The sequence below is a fragment of the Stegodyphus dumicola genome, chromosome 11, assembly GCF_044657685.1.
Source record: "Stegodyphus dumicola isolate Sdum_Otavi_A_Nest chromosome 11, ASM4465768v1".
Classification (NCBI taxonomy): Eukaryota; Metazoa; Arthropoda; class Arachnida; order Araneae; family Eresidae; genus Stegodyphus; species Stegodyphus dumicola.
The window spans coordinates 66859304-66879062 of record NC_140778.1 but is presented as its reverse complement, the minus strand read 5'-3'; the positions used below and the strand labels follow the sequence as shown (position 1 = coordinate 66879062).

The 19759-nt window shown below is 33.5% G+C and overlaps 1 protein-coding gene across 3 annotated transcripts in view; it reads right to left on the bottom strand.

Moving 5' to 3' along the window:
* The window catches only part of Bgb (core-binding factor subunit big brother), an 87268-nt gene that overhangs the window by 16209 nt on the left and 51300 nt on the right, over positions 1-19759 (bottom strand). For 2 of the 3 annotated variants that reach the window (XM_085826790.1, XM_035355029.2), the window contains exon 5: positions 18885-19018. In XM_085826790.1, the coding sequence (XP_085682916.1) occupies positions 18885-19018 (134 nt within the window). The remainder of the gene's footprint in view (positions 1-18884; positions 19019-19759) is intronic. The other variant, XM_035355028.2, reaches the window with a different exon arrangement.

The following is a 19759-nucleotide window of genomic DNA, read 5'->3' as shown; positions in this document are numbered from 1 at the left end:
TTCTATTGATCTCTGTGGGTTTTTCTTACTGGTATCAATTGACACCCATACAACCAACATTCAATGGCAGAACTTTGTACTGGTTTGTATATGGTATTTATATTGACTTTTGCTGGTTTTCTTACTGGTATCAATATAATAATAAATCTTCTGTTGGTTTATATGGGTTTGTGCTATTTTTTTATCTGACGTTAATATACTTCTTGTAAACAATAAAATTAACAGAATGAAAATATGATCTCTTTAAGACCAGCAGAATAACCTGTAAACGCAGGTGGTCGTTTTAGAGAGGGTTTTTACTAAATATGCTATTTTTTTATTTAATTTTTTTTTCGGAAACAATAACAGTAATCATATACACCACACACAACGAGGTCTCTCCAAGGCGACCAGCCGCAAATAAAAATTCATCTTTGCAAGTGGTCGCCTTAGAGAGGTGATGCTCAATACCAATAGATACTCACGTTCTCAGAGATACGTTTATCTTTTAGAGGTGGTCGTCTTAGGGAGATTGCGTCTACGGAATGAATCTCTCTAAGGCGACCAGAGACACTTGCAGAATTTTCTTTGTGAATGGTCGCCTTACAGAGGGAATATTCAATACCAAAGTCTACTTATGTTTTCAGAAATACTGGTTTCTTTCAGAGGCGGTCGTCTTAGGGAGGTGGTTTTGCTACGAGTTGGTTCTCTGAATACACACACATAAGCACTTACATTTCTGATATTACAAATAAACACCGGTATCAACCAACATCTCTTTAACGCGAACAAGTTCATTCACAATCGCAAAACTTTTCTCCCTGTTAACGCTGACGTGAAGAAAAAAATTCGCCCTTCCTCTCTCACTCTCAGAAGTTTCCCAAACAAGCAATATGGCGCCGCGCTAGTTATTGTTGTGTGATGGTGGTGTTATTTTCTTCGTGGTTGTAGTAATGCAATATATTATTTACTAGGATTTACTGTATTACAAATTTTACTATGTTTTACTGTTTAGAAATTAGTAATAAATAATAAAATACCAGCACTGACTATGAATATACCACTAAAGCCGTGCACGTGTCATCGTGTCTCATGTTTGAGAGAACGTTGCTGATAACTGACTAGTTGTGAAATGGAGTTTCTGAGCGTGAAATTGATTTTCCATCTTTACTTTTATCCTGAAAAACAATGTGCTTAAAGACTGAAAAGTGATAATTTCAGACTTGATACTTGATAATTTGGTTCAGTGATCAGATGCAGAAATATAGTTTTTGCATTCTACTGAAATTGTATATTTTGGAAAATTTATTTTTTTGATTACAGTTTAGAAATACTTTTTTAAAACTTGTACATGTAGATGCTTTATCATTTGAATATTATGTACTAATAAATTTGAGCATACCTTACTTAAAAATGATCTTGCATGATTCAATTTTGAATTTTTCGACTAATGTGATGTGGCCGAGCAAAAAGAATGTTTTTTTTATGTTTTAAAAAATGTACTAATTATACTTCGCGAGCAAAAAAGGTAAGTTTTATTAATGAAATAAACATTGAAGTATTTAATGTGTTTATTACTTATTGAATGGGGTAGACAAGACATACCAAGCTTAAGGAATTTTTTTTCCACTACTAAAATTATGTGAAAATTTAGATGATCATAGTAGCTTACATTGTTTTTTCTTTTTGGTCTATTTTTCTTTACAAGTATGAGACTAGAACCACATTTTTACATTAAATATTTTGTTAAAACACATATAATCATTTTTATGCATACTTTAATTTTCATTATTATTAGTTTGATGAAGAAAATTTCAAATGTGTTTTTCATAAATTGCTTTTGAAATAGAAATAGATTTGTGAATAAGATTTATGTAATATTAAATGTACTAGTCTTGGGAGTATAAAAAGTGAATTATTTATTTGAAAAAAATTACATTTAGTTGAAACCTCATATAGTGGTTATTTTCTTAAATGACCACCTCTGATAATGGCACATTTGTCAGGACAATAATTAAATAACAGGACTTAAAAATCATTCATAGTTTTGTCAGGCTACAGGAAACTTGCATTATCTCGAGTTGTGGAGTTGATTGTTTTAGGAACGTTTTGCTGTATAATCAATTGACTTCGGTGTAGTAATTTTTACGTGGGTATGAATTTTCAGAAGTAATTGAAAGTTTTTACGAGACAATTAAAACCAAAGCTTTTCGGATCATGAGTCTTATAAGGGCACTGTTATAGCATTGCTTTCAGATATAGTTAGAGTAAAATTTAAACATTATTTTCGGAAGCACTTCCACAGAGAATCTGGTTGTTCTCTGCGGATGAAAACCCATATAAATAAATCTTCTGTACAGCCTTATACAAATGCAGTTAAACTTACTGTCATTACAATTAAGCGAATATAGCCACAATTGTTTACAAAAAGTTATTATTGCTAAATACTGCACTATATCAATTTCATTTAGCATTGTAATTTCAGAAAATGCTCAGCATGAGGTATTTTTATATTATGTAATCTACTGTCAAAAACAATAGCTACCTTTTCAGTACTTTAAATTTTACTATTGAGAATTTTTATGGTTCAAAATAATATTTCTATACATTATTTCAAGTATTCTTTCTGCAATAGAAATCTAAATAACTTGCACCTAAAACACTGACTCAAATTTATTCCAATAATGCATCGCTTTAATTAAATTTATGTTCCCTTGAAATGATATATGAAAAACCTTGTGTAATAGTAAATTATTAATATATATAGGTAAATAGTATTTTTATATATTTTTTCAGGTAAAGTGCAGAATCGCCCACTTATTTATTTGGCACTTTGTACAAAAGTAAAAGGAATTGGATTTTTGTCAATTTTCTTTTGACTTTTAAAGTGAAAATAGGTTGATGTGTACATGAATAAAGTCAAAGGAGTGCACAATGGCATTTTTGTGCAATTCTGAGATGTTTTTTTAAGTGAAAATAGGTCGATGTGTACGTGGATACCGAGTATGTGCAATTCTTAAAAACACGCCAAGCAGTGGACGATTCTACACTTTCCCCATTTTTCTATAGGAATTTAGTTTCATTAAATTAGTTATTTAGTATAATTATGTGTATATGAGTATATTCATACTTATTCACATAGATGGAATTTTTACAGTACGAAAGTTATCTTTTTTACATCAAGAACTACATATACTATAAATACCCATTACGTTATAGATTTTAATTATATAAAATCTGTGGAAGATTATATAGCACTAAAAGTGAGATACGGAATACAACATTATACGCTATGAGATATTTTCTTAATTCCCGAACTGTGCGTTGAGAATTGGTATTTGTTGACACTTGTAAATTTTTTTAAATTCATTTTGTTACAATATAATTTATTGTATTTTGGGTACTATTAAGTTTATTATATGTTATCTTCATGTTTCATTTATCTTTTGAGAGATACAGGTAACATTCAAAGTATTGTAATAAGGGGTTGACACACTGTTTGTATATTATTATTTCTTCACTACATTATATTCTTGGATTCATCCTTTCTTCCACGCAAAACATCTATGTGTATGCATGTCATAATAAGCTGCAGGGTGTTACTATCATTGGTAAGCGAGCTTTAAGGGGATAGCAAGTATGCTAAATTTGAACTCTATGTTAAGTTTCTAATTTGCAAGTCCCGTATTCTTTTTGCTTGCTTGTTAATAATGTTTCTCTTCTTCAACTTGTTTGGGTTTCTTCTAGTTTTGTTTTTTTAATTTGGTTTAGTGCATTGTAGGTAACTTAAAATTTCAGCAGATGCTAGAAAGTACCATCCTTTGGCAATACATTTCTCATTAGGTATCAAATTGTTAAACAAGCTGATGTGATTAAATACAATTGTTTAATTTCCCAATTAAAGAACTGAAATACAAATATATGCAGTGAGGTACAGTACTATATGTATATATTTATAATGAAATCAATAATATATATACAGTCAAAGTAATGATTCGCAACCATCAAATGAAATGATATTATATATATATGTAATAGATTTTGTAGTCGAATACAAGCAGCTGAATCCGTAATGAACAGCAAGAATTTTGATGGCTTAGAGATGTTGAAACTCCAATCCACAATGAATAAGAAATTTGGTAGTCGAGGTAGATTTAATTCAACTTTTCTTTCAGCAAATATGTTGCAGCCACAAACAAGTTGGCACATTATTTATGGCCTATTCCAAAAATTAACATTTTTGATAAATGTGTAGTAAGAAACAAGGAGCAGATAGACTGCAATCCAGCTAATACAAAGCGTAAAAAGCAAATGCGTTACGTTAAGGCTGAAATCTTAATTCAGACCGAGTTAATTTTGGTTCTCGATGCATTTTTACTCGTCTTTGATAGTTAATACTGTAAAATTACTATTGGCTGTTTGAGTTTTAGTTTCTTTTACAACATCAAATTATGTAAGAGTCATATGACATGAATTAATCTCCAAATGATGCAGTGCAGAAAGATTACTGTTTTTAGAATAGAGAAGGAAAATTAATTTTACGCTGCTAATTTAATCTTTTGCATATTCCTTATTTTTCTTACATATATATATGTACATATATCATTCGATGGTTGTGAATCATGACTTTGGTTATTATCTTTCTATTCATTTTATTTTCAGAATTATATAAAGGTAGTTTAAAATTTTGTAAAGAGAATTTATACAAATATTTTGTAATATGTTTATAGATATTGACGTGCATTAAGAAGGACGGGCTCGTAGGCTTCTAGATATTTTAAAATTTTTATTTATTTGCATTGAGTTTTATTTAAAATTACTTTACATGCTTTCTCCGCAATTTAGTTCTGTACATTTCATCAGTGCTAATTATGTACTTCTGCTGGTTTATGTTTTTATGGAAATTTGATTTACAGTTCTATTTTTGTGTATTGTTTTTTATAGGGATTCTGTATATGGATACCCGTTCTATGTACGATTCTATGTATGGATACTCCACTATGGTATAATGCTATTGGTTCTGTTTATGGGTTTTTTGCAGCGATTTTTCCAAGAGGTACCTTTATTGGTCTGTGGATTTTTGTGTAGTGGTCTTTACAGGATTTGGTGTATGGGTGCCTGTATAGGTGTACATGCTTTTGTTTACTGGTTTTTACAAGGCATAGACCTACGGAATATCCATTTTTTTAATGGAAATTTGGCCAATGGATATGCATATAAAGTTTTGATTTTTGGCTATGGGTTTTTACTGGGATTTTGTTTATAGTGCCTACAGTTCTACAGAGATTTGGCCTACTCGTAACCATACAGTCGTACGGGTTTCCGTTTACAGGTTTTTTACGGGTATTTCGCCTACAGGTACCTATACAGCCATACAGGTTTCTTTCTATGGGTTTTTATGGGTATTCGGCCTATGGGTACCCGTACAAACGTACCGGTTTCTTTTTATGGGTTTTTACGGGTATTTGGCCTACGGGTACCCGTACAACCGTACGGGTTTCTTTCTATGGGTGTTTACGGGGATTTGGCCTACGGGTACCCGTACAACCGTACGGGTTTCTTTCTATGGGTTTTTACGGGGATTTGGCCTATGGGTACCCGTACAACCGTGCGGGTTTCTTTTTATGGGTTTTTACGGGGATTTGGCCTACGGGTACCCGTACAGTTGTACAGGTTTCTGTCTGTGGGTTTTTACGGGGATTTGGCCTACGGGTACCCACAGAGCTGTACGGGTACCCGTAGGCCAATTCCCCGTAAAAAATTTTATGGGTTTCTACGGGGCATTTTTAGCAGGGCTATGGCAACATTGTACACAAAAAAACATTTTTATCTCCAGCACATGAGACTGTGTGAAAATTTTAAATTATTTTGCGATATTGCTCTTGAACTGAATTTTATGGTTTAAGTGCGAAGAACATATTTAATAAATAAAGGTGACACACAAAAAAGAAAAAGAAGAAAAAAAAACCGCCCCTTTGGACGTAAAATCTCAAACCTTTCAGAATTTTTTTTCCCCTTTCTTTTAATTCTGACTAATTTCGGAGAAATTATGCACGCGAGCAAGAAAATCATAGTTAAAAGGAGCAAAAGCAATTTCTAAATAAATAAATTTTAAGAACTGACTTATAAATTAAAGTTCGTAAGTATGCATAACAATATATTTTAAAAATACTATATATGTAATAATAAAATTCATAGTCAAGAATACACTTAAAATTCTAACTGTATGTTCTTTTCATTTTTAATGGCGACGTTCTCTTATTTGAAAGTACGTAGAATTAAATCCACAGCCCCGTAGTCAAGTTGTTTTTCCCGCCTTTTCTACACGTACAGTTTTAGAATGTTCTGGAAATATTTAAAGCGAACTGGATTGGCTGACGTCATTTCTTTGAAGCTCCGCCTTTCCAGAGGCTATAAAAGGACTCGCAAAAGAATATCGGGGGCTTTTTCTTAAATGTCACGATGCAGTAAACTTCATACAAAAAGTTATTAGTAATTCTTTTTATTTACTCCGGATATCTGATTTTGTAACTGCTATTTCTCCTGAATAATAATAAATGGATCCTGTTCTTTTTAAAACTTATCGTCTGATAATTTAAGCTACGACTAAAGCTGGTACATCACACATATTCCGATACTGGTTATAAATTACCTTTTATGTGTTTTCAATAAGATTGGAATTCACGAAAATGTTCAGAAAAAACCTAAGACAAAAAACACTAGAACGACCTTCATACCAGGAACAGACATCATGGCAGAAAATCTAAAGCTTAAAGAAAAATCATGCCAGAAAATCTAAAGGCTGAGTGATACTTTCTGATAGAGAGTGTGAAGGGTGCAGACGTGTTACTTGTTGTCCATAACTGGTTACACCTGACAGCAAATTTTGTGTTCCCGCGGGGGTGATACCAACATTCAGGTGCCCCTGCTCCTGAAGGCGATCAGAAACATTATACAGACATTAAACTCTCCCGCTATCGCATCCCGCATCCTGCACACGACCCGTCAATCACGGCGCTTGTAACACTTTTGTGTACAGGCGTGTAATTATGCGACGGTCGGCCTGTTGCGTCACGTGTAAAACAGTAACCGGAGAAATAAGACGCACATTACCTCCCTCCCCAGTCACACCCCTCACGGCGAGTGACCTCCCCTGCCCTTTTGTCACCCTCCTTGCTCTCAAAAAATAAACCCCTATTCGACGCAGAGGGCAGGAATTAACTATGTCAATAGAGAGATTAGGTGCCCCCTTGCACCCGCCAACGAAGCGCGTGTGCCCTCTAAATCTCTTCACTTACTCACCCCCTGCAATTTTCTTACGACCTTTTTGTCTCTGCGCGATTCTAATAACCAGAGATCCCCCTGCATTCGGCGGAGAATAGAATAAAAAGAGAGTTACTCAGCATAAATCCATATGCAAAAAGATTGAGTGCGCGAGCAGTGCTGTAGAGAGGGCATCCTTCACCAACCACCATAGAGGGCGCCTATTTAATTACCCATGTAGGAGTTCGGAATTGGCAGCGTATTCGGACTAAGAATTGTGAGAATGCAGCAGACTTTTTGAGCGGCATAGCTTCCTTAAAAATTCATATCCAGGAAGGTTTTGATAGGGATTAGCTGGAACTGTGGGTTTCTGGAGTGCCCGCATGAGAAACTTCCAACTGGAAAACGCAGAGAAATAGGTTACCTCGTAGGTTTTAATTATTAGCCCAAAGGGAAAATTTGCTCAAAAGGGAAATTTTAATTTCGTTTTGGCATTTTGCGTTCGCTCACTGTCAACGGCGTTTGACGTTTCAAACTGTTGCCACCAAACATTAGACCCCTGCATTATATTTAAGGAAATTAAAAAGAAAAAAATAAAAATCTGAAAGGTTTCATATTTTAAATTACGTCCAAAGATGCGTTTTTTAAAGTTTTGTGTGTTACCTTTATTTATTGAATATCACTTTCTTCGCACTTAAACCATAAAATTCAGTTCAATAGCAATATCTCAAAATAATTTTAAAATCAGCATATCTTTAGAATTTCCGATGCAGTCTCGCGCGCTGGTGATAATTTTTTTTTTTTATTATTATTTTGTACAGTGTTGCCATTGCTCTCTTTGAAATCGTTCAGTTTATTAATCTAAAAATTCTTTGTAGTTTTACAAAATCTGAAATCGATATTAAAACAAATTCTAAATTTGGGCTTCTATAATATAGGGCTTCTATATTATAGCTACCCATATTCGAGAAAGCTGCGGTTTCAAAAGCTCTACAGGGCATGAAAACGTTTATTAGCCAGCGGAAATTATTTTAAGAAGCAGTTCTTCTCAGACAGAGCGATAATTCGCTCTAAGTCTGTTCAGGTTTAAGTCTTTGACACACAGCGATAATTAGCTGTGAGTCTGTTAGAGGAGTTTGGACTTAGTTTGCGCTACAAAAGAACATTAAACTCTAGGCAGTTTTACACCTATATCGTCGTTATGGGTTTTAATTCTTCCAAAAATTTAATTCTTCTTCTGAAATTCTTTTAATTCTTCTACTGAGAAAACTCATTTTATGCTTCTGTACCCCAATTTTTGTAGTTCTTACATCAGCTTATTTGAACTCTTTTTATTATAAGAACACTTAACGTAACATAGTGAGAGAAGCTATCAAAATAAATAACTAAAAAAAAAAAAAAAAAAAAAAAAAAAAAAAATCTCATGGGTTTCGGATTTTAAATTACGTCCAAAGGGGCGGTTTTTTTTTTTTTTTTTTTTTTTTTTTTTTTTTCGTTTCGTGCGTTACCTTTATATTTATTAAATACCATGTTCTTCGCACGTAAACCATAAAATTAAGTTTGACAGCAATATCGCAAAATAATTTTAAATTGAGCTTATCTTTAGAATTTCCAATACATTCCGCGCACTGGAGATAAAAATGTCCCCCTCCTCCGTAGAGTGTTGCCATTGCTCGTTTTGAAATAGTCGAGTTTTTTCAACATAAATTCGTTGAAGTTTTACAAAATACGAAATCGGTAATAAAACAAATTCCAAATTTGAACTTCGGAATGCCTATATTCGGGTAGAAACCACATTCATGCAGACCCTTCATTATTTAATTTCTTCAAATATAATACAGAGCGATAGTATTTGGTGGCAACAATTTGAAAAGTGAATCAGAAATTTATACCGAACCGACGCAAAATGCCAGAAGGAAAATAATAGTCCTTCAGGGCAAATTGCCCCTTTGGACTAATAATAATAAATAAAAATCTGGAAAGTTTCACAATTTACAGATAAAAAGTGGCAACACGATAATATTTGGTGGCAAAAATTTGAAAAGTGATACGCCATTTATAGTGATTTAACGTAAGTGCCATTTCGAGCCTGATATATCATCCCATTTGGGACTAATATTACTTTACGAAGAGAGTTATCTTCAAAATGCCAAAACATTTCCAAAATACTACATGTTTTAGCCGCCCAATCGGTATGGCAGTTAGCATACTGAAGAGCCCGGGTTCGAATCCCGGAGAAGGCATAGATGTTTGTAAATGTATGGTATCCGTGCGGCATGGGGCACTCTAAATATGTCCGAAAGTCCTCTCGAGAGGTCGGAGTTAGGGGAAGAGGAGTGGAAGACCCTCGGACCGGTCCTCGATCAAAATTGGAGGCAGAACTGAGCTCAATAGCACTGTCCCCTGTAAGGTGTTCAAGGCTGTTGCCAATGACAGGCATAATCTTACTACGAGGAATTTCGTGAACTAGGGCTGACTATAGGCAGAGTCGTAGCTAGGGTTTTCAGCGCCCAGGGACGACTGAAGATTTCGCGCCCCCTACTGCTTGCCAAGGATGGAAAACATTTAATTCTAAAATGTCGTAACATCAGTTTGGCGCCCTTTGGATTCTGCGCCCGGGGACAGATGCCGCCCTCTACCTACGCCCCTGACTATAGGTCAGGCAAGTGAGCATTCCTTAACAACAACAGCACGTTTGAAGGCTCAATATCTTTATAACGTATTTCGAATATTAAAATATTTGAAATAAGATACCATTTTGATAAAGTCGAGCTTGACAATATCGAATATAAATAAATCTGTATTTTTAACTTTATAACGTATTTCAAATATTAAAATATTTGAAATAAGATACCATTTTGATAAAGTCGAGTTTGACAATATCGAATATAAATAAATCTGTATTTTTAACTTTATAACGTATTTCAAATATTAAAATATTTGAAATAAGATACCATTTTGATAAAGTCGAGTTTGACAATATCGAATATAAATAAATCTGTATTTTTAACTTTATAACGTATTTCAAATATTAAAATATTTGAAAATATTTGAAATAAGATACCATTTTGATAAAGTCGAGTTTGACAATATCGAATATAAATAAATCTGTATTTTTGACTTTATAACGTATTTCAAATATTAAAATATTTGAAATAAGATACCATTTTGATAAAGTCGAGTTTGACAATATCGAGTATAAATAAATCTGTATTTTTGACTTTATAACGTATTTCAAATATTAAAATATTTGAAATAAGATACCATTTTGATAAAGTCGAGTTTGACAATATCGAGTATAAATAAATCTGTATTTTTGACTTTATAACGTATTTCAAATATTAAAATATTTGAAATAAGATACCATTTTGATAAAGTCGAGTTTGACAATATCGAGTATAAATAAATCTGTATTAACTTTTTTACTGCCCTGCACGAAGTAAAAGATAAGTATTCTTTTTATTATTATTATTATTATTATTACTTATTTTTTATATTATATTTTGTTATGGTTTTTGTATTGAAGTATTTATTTTTAAATAGAATTAATTAAAATTGTTTGATATTACCTGTAATGCAGCACGAGACTTATGTGAAGAGAAAGCTACACCGGAAAAATTAAAATACAGTAGCACGCGCATTTAATAGATATCTCGTAATTGTACGCTTTTGCTTTCCGGTAAAAATAGAGAAAATACCAGAATATTCTCGTGCACATTTAAAAAGCTTATAAAAAGCGGGATCAAAACATCTCAGTTCGGTTGTTTACTCATTGCTGTTAATGATTGTAACGAATTCGCGGTGAAATCGGATTAGCTTTCTCTGTTTTGAATTAAGTTCTGCTGAATTTTTAAGTAGTTTAAAATATAATTACTGTGAGATATTGCAATATTGTACGCATATCTGGGGAAATTTAAGCATTTTGTTTTATTTGTTGTGATAATAATAAATTTTATTCACTTTTTCATCGGACTTGTGCATTCAATTTATCGTACGCATGCAACAATATATATATAATTTAATAAAGTAATAGCGAATATAAAAGACAATCTAGAAAATCTATCTCCTAAGAAAATTCTAGTGGAAATTTAGAAAGCAGCAAATGTTCTCTATTGCGGTAAAAAGAAAAAGAAAAAACTAAATCTTATGCCAGTCCCATATACAAAATTTTAACGTTCTACGGCTAATCGTTTTTTTAACTATGGTAGATACAAACGCCCGTACGTACTATCTGTACCTACAAACGTCATGCAAAAAAATTGTTAAAATGGATTCGGGAATGGCTAAAATTCATATTTCCTTTGAAATCTGAAGCCTGAAATGTTTCGTTATTACAGTACTTTCTTTACTTCGTACAAGGATGTGCAAATTATCTCATTCTATTCATACATGTTTTCATAAAATTTTGACTTTCAAGAACTTAAAATACCGCGAATTTGAACTATATTTTTCGTCTTCTGTGAGTTAAATATAATACTGCATTATTTTCCTTTCAAACGTTATCGACGTTGCCATCTGCAACAAGCCTATACGGAGCATCGCAGCAGACGATCGAGAAATACGGCCGTGTCGAAAGATGTCGGATATCAAGCGGCAAAATATAAAAGGACGAGACAACGGAGGATGTTTGTCAGAAAGAGGCCCTTTTTTCTACTGGAAGGGATTATAGGATTTACTTTTGGGAGAAATTTTCCTAATCCGTTTGTTCCAGGTAACGATAAAAATCGGAAGATTTTTTTTTCCCCAAATCTTTTATTTCCGATTCCTAGCCAGCTGCATTCTAAAGCAGTGAAAACGATATCATTCTCGGTCTTTTTGCTGAAAATGGGTTTTGTTCTCTTCCATTTTTTTGTGAAATTCTAGAAGCGTGGGCATCATTTTGATAAAATGTTCCTTAAAACGGAAAATAAAAATCGTTGAAAATCTTATGTATATATTTATCTGAAAAGGAATGAAATGTATGTGTTACCGGTTATTTATGAAAGCCGGCAATCCATTACCTAGGAATTTTAGAGAATGCCAAAAAAATGGCCGGCAGCGTACTTTTTTTTTCTTTTTTTCCCCCCACATTCTATAATTTCTATACCAAAATTTTGAAATTTTTTAACTGTAACTGCAACCGTGAAAATACTACTTCATCTGAAATTTCATGTAGGCTAGCGTCCTATGACTTTTGATGTCATAGGACGCTATGGGTTCATACGTTAGGAAAGTTTTTGTGACTATCCTGTATTTTGTATATAAGTATTTTTTTCTTTTTTTTTTTTTTTTTTTTTTTTTTTTTTTTTTTTGTATATAAGTATTTTTTATTTTTTTCCCCGACTAAAAATGTTTTTTACTTATTGTTGCTAACATTTTGCAAAGAAATAATAATGATTAAAATAATTTTTGATACAATTAAGAAATTAATAAATCTATGTATACGGAATACTCTTCTAGATATCAGACGATTGGGGAAAGAATATATGAATCAAAAATGATACTCCCATTTGGGACTATATCACCTGTTTTCCCAAATTCAAGATCTTTCCATGTTATGTAACGCTAGTGGAAAATTGCAACTAAAACTAATATTAACCAGTCACAGACTAGCTGTAATTATACCTCAGAGCTGGTATAAGTACTCTTGGCACAATAAATTACGTCATTCTTCCCTTCCCTCACTGCTGCTCTGTCAACATCGTGTCACTTTACCTTTGCTTAACTACGTCATTTCTTGTTAAAAATCAATGTACAAGAAATTTATCACATTTAATTATGAGTGAATAAGTGTCTGCCAAAGTAATTGGATATCTGTGAAAACAAAGACTGGTGATTTGTCGAAATTCAGCCTTGATGCTTTCATCTGTGTGACTTAAACGTAACCATGACGGACATCGAAAACTGTTAAGAGTTCCAGCGTTCGACTGCACATTCAAAATCATATATATATATCCATCTCCGTTACCCTGGTTACTCAGCCTTCATTTTCGCAATCATGTATTTACAGTTACAGAAATGCTGTAAATGACAAAAATATTCATGTTTTGGCAATTTCAAACTTTAAAATCTAAGAATAGGTTTTTTTTTTTTTTTTTTTACAAATAGCGATATCTAACTTTTAATGCGGTCTACTGGTTTTTATACGAGGAATAATTTTATACTAGTTATGCAAAACTAAAATTTTAAGAAATCTGAATGACCGTACGACTTTTGATGTCATTTAAAATTTGCTTTGAGCAATCGATTAATTAAGTTCGAATTAGAGGAAGCAAATTTAAAAGACGTGCAGCAAAAAATGTGCATAATTTAATCAGTCCAACAAGAAACTCACATGGTGCAAACTCGCATAGTTTCTTTTAGCCCAAAAGGGGCGATTTGGCATTTTGTGCTGGGGCATTCTGAAACGAAGTTTCACGTTTCAAATTTTTGCCAGCAAATATTATTGCCCTGTGTTATATTTAAAGAAATCCAATAGTGAAGAATCTGCATAAATGTATATATGTTTCTCGCATTTTGATAAAACAACAGCTATCCAATTTTGAATGACGTAATCCTACTGCGAATATGGGCATCTGGAAGCCAAAATTTGTAAATCTATTTCACATTTTGATTAACAAACTCAACGATTTCATAGCGGCCAGTGGCAACATTGTACGGAAAAAGAAAAAATAAAAACCTGAAAGCTTTCAGATTTATATATTGCGCCCAAGAAGGCTTTTTTTTTTTTTTTAAACGTTTTGTGTGTTACCTTTATTTATTAAATATCATGATCTTCGCACTCAAACCATAAAATTCAGTTCAATAGCAATATCGCAAAATAATTTTAGAATGAGCCTATCATTAAAATTTCCGATGCCCAGTCTCGCGCGCTGGAGATAAAAATATTTTTTTTTCATACAGTTTTGCCATTGCTCGCTTTCAAATAATTGAGTCTGTTAATAAAAAATTGGTTAAAGTTTCGTAAAATATAAAATAGATAATAAAACAAATTCCTAATCCCGAATTTGGGCTTCCAGATGCTCATATTCAGGTGGAAACGTACGTTATTCAAAATTGGATGGCTCTAGGTAGCGTTGTTTTATCACAATCCGAAATCATACACACATTTATGCAGAGTCTTCATTACTTAATTTCTTTAAAGATAATACCGGGCTGTAATATTTGGTGGCAACAGTTTGAAAAGTGAACCGACATATCAACGGAAAATGCCAAAATAAAATTAATATCCCTTCTAGGCAAATTGTCCTATTGCACCAAAAACTTTTTTTTTTTATCTCCAGCGCCCGAGAGTGTGTATCGGAAATTGTAAAGATATGCTATTTTTAAATATTTGGGATACTGCTGTTGAATTGAATTTTATGGATAAGTTCGAAGAACATGATATTTAATAAATAAAGTGACACACAAAACGTTAAAAAAACGCCCCTTTAGGCGCAATGTGAAAATCTGAAAACCTTTTTTTTTTTTGTTGTTTTTTAAGTTTACAAATAGGGAAAATAATATCCAATGGCAACTGCGCTGGTTTAAATGTAAAGCTCCCGAGTTCAGAATAAACCAAACAAGCAAAGCGTTCTGTCGACAAGATACGTATCAGAGGTGGGGATCGAAACTCCGCCACGGATTAATCGATAGCAATCTTTAAGTATCGAATGTCGCCAACAAAGAAATTATCTCCGGAATTACAAACAACTTTTGGAACTTTTTAGGGGAAATATAGGGGGCTGAAAACATAGTTGGAAGCGCCTGGTCAACAGAATACGGTGTTGCCGCAACTTAAATGTGGGAGGGAAAGAGAAAAGGAGATCCAACAAGTAGGATTTTGTTCGAATTACATTTGCCGGTCTTACTTCAGAAAGGTATCGTATCTTTTTTTATCTCACGAGGCGAGCAAACGAACATGCCCTGTGTGCCCGTGACCTTAGAGAGCTGAACGTTAGTGTGCGCCAAGCGCATTTTGCAAGCCAAATTAAAATCCAATAATTCCAATAAAAACTGCTTTTTATTTAAATAATTGTACTCTGATATATGTTACTTAAAAATATATAATATTTATTAAACATAAACCGAAATACCTAATACATAAAATTAAAATAAAAATTCTGATGATATTACGTGACTGCCTTGTATGGCCTATTAAATTATAAAAAATTTTTGCTGCACTTCGTTTAAACTTATTTTCTCGCACTTTTCTAACTTAACGGAACTTTCAAAGCAAGTTGAAAATGACATAAAAAATTGGAAATTTTGATATTAAATCTTCCGGCCAAATTTTGTCTTCTCCAAAATTATATATATATATATATATATAAGAAGTTTTCAGATTTTTATATTACGCCCAAAGGGGCGTTTTTTAACATTTTGTGTGTTATCTCTATCTGTTATCTTCAGCACACGGAAATCTTTGACATTTCTAAAGCATCGAATTTTGTTTAGTAAGTATGAGGAAATACACAAATGAAAATGACTTAGACTAAATGTGACTACTTCGAAACTAAAATTTACATATACTAACGTTTTGTGTGTTACCTCTATTTAATAAATACCATGTTCTTTGCACTTAAACCATACAATTCAGTTCAACAGCAGTATCGCAAAATAATTCAAAATGAGCATATCTTTAGAATCTCTGATACACAGTCTCGCGCGCTGGAGATAAAAATGTTTTTTCTTTTTATCTCCAGCTGGAGATAAAAAACGCTGCCATCGCTCGCTTTGAAATCCTTGAGTTTGTTAATCAAAAATTCGTTATGGTTTTACAAAATATGAAATCCATAATAAAACAAATTTTAAATTTGGGCTGCCATATTAGAGTGTAGACTTACGTTATTCAGGATTCGAAGGCTCTAGTTACCGTTATTTTATGACAATGCTAAAAACATACATACATTTTTTGCAGATTCTTCACTATTATTTAATTTTTTTATAATACAAGGGCGATAATATTTGGTGGGAGCAACTTGAATAGTGAAACGCCACAAAATGCTAAAGCGAAGTGGTTAATGTCCATTGGGCTAAAAATCTGACGACGCCACACGACTACCTTGTATGGGTATTAAATTATACACATTTTCTGCTGCACTTCATTTAAACTAATTTTCTTGAATTATATTCAAACTTAATTAACCAAAACTCTCAAGGCAAGTTGGATTGACATAAAAAATTGGAAAATTTTGAAATTTAATATCCAACTCAATTTTTGTCCTTTCCAAAATAATAATAAACCATATATTTTTTTTCTTTTTCACTCAGGGCCCTCCTTAGCTCTGCAAATCTACATTCTTTTTTATTTGTGCACAAGTGCCACTGAATCCCTACGGTACTGTTAGGAAATGACTTATATTTCAAGATGCAAAAGGCCGCCTAACCGGGATAGTGATTAGAGACTCTGACTGCTTTTGTATAGTGTCTGTGAGGCAGGGGGCCACTCTAAATATGCGGCGAGCCGAAAGTCTTTTCGAAATTTTCGGGTTAGGAGAAAAGGGGTGGGAAACTTTCGAACCTCTCCCCCTCCCCGAGATGCACTCTCTCAAAATAGGGGGCGGAACCGAGCTAAAGTGGGGCTGTCACCTGTATCTGGTGCTCAAGGCTTTCGCCAACGACAGACGCATTTTACTCCTTACCACTCCTTCTGCTGACCATTGTCAGATATAGATTGGTAACTACTACAACAAGAACATTGAGAAATTGGTAACAACAACACCAAGATACAGGCTTATTAGGAAATATAAAAATGGGATACATGTTTTCACGTATTTCTTAAATTAAAATTTCACTTTAAACACAGGCTTTAAAATAAGTGGGGCTATCTTTTGGGAGATGCTTCCCCCCCCCCCGCCCTACTTTACAGACAAATTCTACCGTAAAATTTTGCACAAAGCAATTTTTTGTGACGCGCCGCACTGGTTCTGCACACACGTGAAAGACGATATACCGCATTCGATTTAAAATTACACACATACGCATAAAGGCCCCGGGTCCTGGGCGCAATTAAAAACTGGGGGGTTCTTAAATTCCACTCTTTTTTAAAATTTTATTCTATTACTCGCGCCGTTTGAAGTACATTCAATACGTTCTGTGTTTGAGGAGGGACACGATATTTTTCTTTTCAAAGCAGAACGACGGTGGTGCTTAGCAGCTGTTTGCGAGAACGTACGTGCGTTGCCACCCGTTTTACATCTGCTCCCACGCACGCGCACCCCCTCCCTTATTTTATTTTACTTTACACTAGGACCCTACACTAGTGCACCACAAAGTAGGACTCCATTCGTGGAAAATTCCTCATAATTTTTTTTTTCATTTTATTTCATTGCAAATGAATTGCATTATGTAGACTTTTTAAAGTGGGACTAGTTCTTTCTTTCTTTTTTTTTTTAAATTTTTGTTTGCCAACATCATTTTCCCTGCAGGGGGCACGTTTGAAGTTAAGTGCTTGAAATAAGATACCACTCTTACTACAATGGATCGTGTATGTGTTTTCTCGGCTGCAGTGAAATATGCTCACCCCCCCCCCCACGTTTTGAGAGAGTTCTTTGGAAGTTAACTAAAAGGCTTTGAAATCTTTAATGGCCCTTCCAAAGACCTTGAAAAACTCTCTTGAAAGGTTACCGCTAGTAAAAAGAATACCGCTACTTTTCCGAATTTAAAAAGATAACTACGCTGTACTAATATTTTCCGCAAAACTTTTTAGAGTGCCAATAAAAAGACAAGTTTTTGAACAACAGTTTAAAAGTTGTTGTTCAAAACAAGGAATTCAAGAAAGGAAGCTTCGCAGTTTCCCAAATATCCGAAAATGGAATCTGCAATACAAGCGGTGGCAGTGTTTATAAGATCAAAACATTTATCTACGGCAGGTGTATAGAATACTACAAGAGAAATCAGAATTATCGTCGCTGTTTTTGGGTAATCGAAAATTGTCATTTGGGTAGAATACAGCTACGATCGCAAGTGACTCCTAAATCTGAGAAATTTATTGCAGTTTCAGTTGTTTAACGGTCTTAATTCCCCTCTTTTACATGCATTATTATTCCTTTTTTAGCCGAAAGGGGCGTCACTAAAAGCGTTGTATCACTTTTCAAATTGTTGCCAGCAAATATTTTCGATTACTTATTATATATAAAGAAATTACAAAATGAAGAATCTGCATGAATGTACGCATGTTTCTCGCAGTGTGAAAAAACTACGGTAACTAGAGCCATCAAATATTGTATAACCTAGTCCTGCACTCGCATGTGGGCATCTTGTAGACCAAATTTGGAATTTGTTTTATCATCTATTTCATATTTTGTTAAATTTTAACACATTTTAAATTGCAATTTTTCGGGTTTCGAACTGGGCCCTTCGGTAAGGCGGTCAGTGTTACTAACCACTGGCCCAGTTTTACGGCAGGAAGTAATATTGTGGCAGTTAGGTGTCGTTTACCTACGACTATTTTTCATTAGTTATGTTCTTGCTGTAACCGTGTCCTTCGGATTTTTAATCCAACTAAATTAAATACAGAAAAATTAAAACCGATTTTGTTTCTGCTTGGCTTTAAAACGTGAAAAGCATTCATTTATCGTCTCAGTAATAGTGACTAGAAAAAGAAAATATTGCATGACCAAAAAAAATGGAAGAAATGAAATTCAGAAATAAAAAAAAAGCGCAAACTTCGGTTTCTGTACCTTGAGGTTCTTACCTCCACTTCTGCTTCGACGTGCCTCTCGTGCTGTGCTCGGAACACCCTTTGCTTTTCTTCGAAATCTCGCAGACGCTGGTTGTACCTCTCGATCTGTTCTCGAAGCAAAGTGTCTTCGATCTGGAATTCAAAATAAAAATTAATAAATAAACAATTTTAAAAAAACTGAAAGTCTTCAGATTTTAATGGTCGCCTAAAAGGGTTTGTTAAGGTTTCTTACACTCTCGCTGAGCTCGCTAGTCTGCTATTACATTCACTCCTATTAATTCAATATTTTTGTGTCTTTTTAGCTTTATTTTTAAGCATCATTTTCTTCACACATATCCCATATACAATTCAATAGCAAAATTACAAAAAAATTAATAGCAGCGTAGCAGTATATGTTTAGAAATCCCTGGAGCAGCATTAAATGTTCGCATATGTTTTTCTAGTTCACCCTCACCCTCCAGTCTTTTCTCAGCTCATCATATCAATGTTCAGTTTTCTTACTAAGTTGGTTTACAAAACTTTGTCTTTTTATTATTAACGTTTCGCGTGTTAATTTTATTTCATTTTAAAATTTTCGATACACAAAACTTTTGGTCAGAACAAGTTAATTTTTTGTCACAGTGGACAAATTTAAAATTTATTAATTTATTTTTATTTGTTATTCAAAAGTTTTCATTTTGTAGGGAAAAAAAAGGAACCCCTCACCCCACCTCAGTTGTTTCCGTCTACATGTAATTTGAATCTGACACCCCTGCCTTATTTCCTCGTTTATAGTGTATATGTACAATGCTGTACAGTGTGTACAACACTGTACATATAATCATATATGTACAGTGTAGTACACTGTTCAGTTTGTAATATGTTTATTTACTT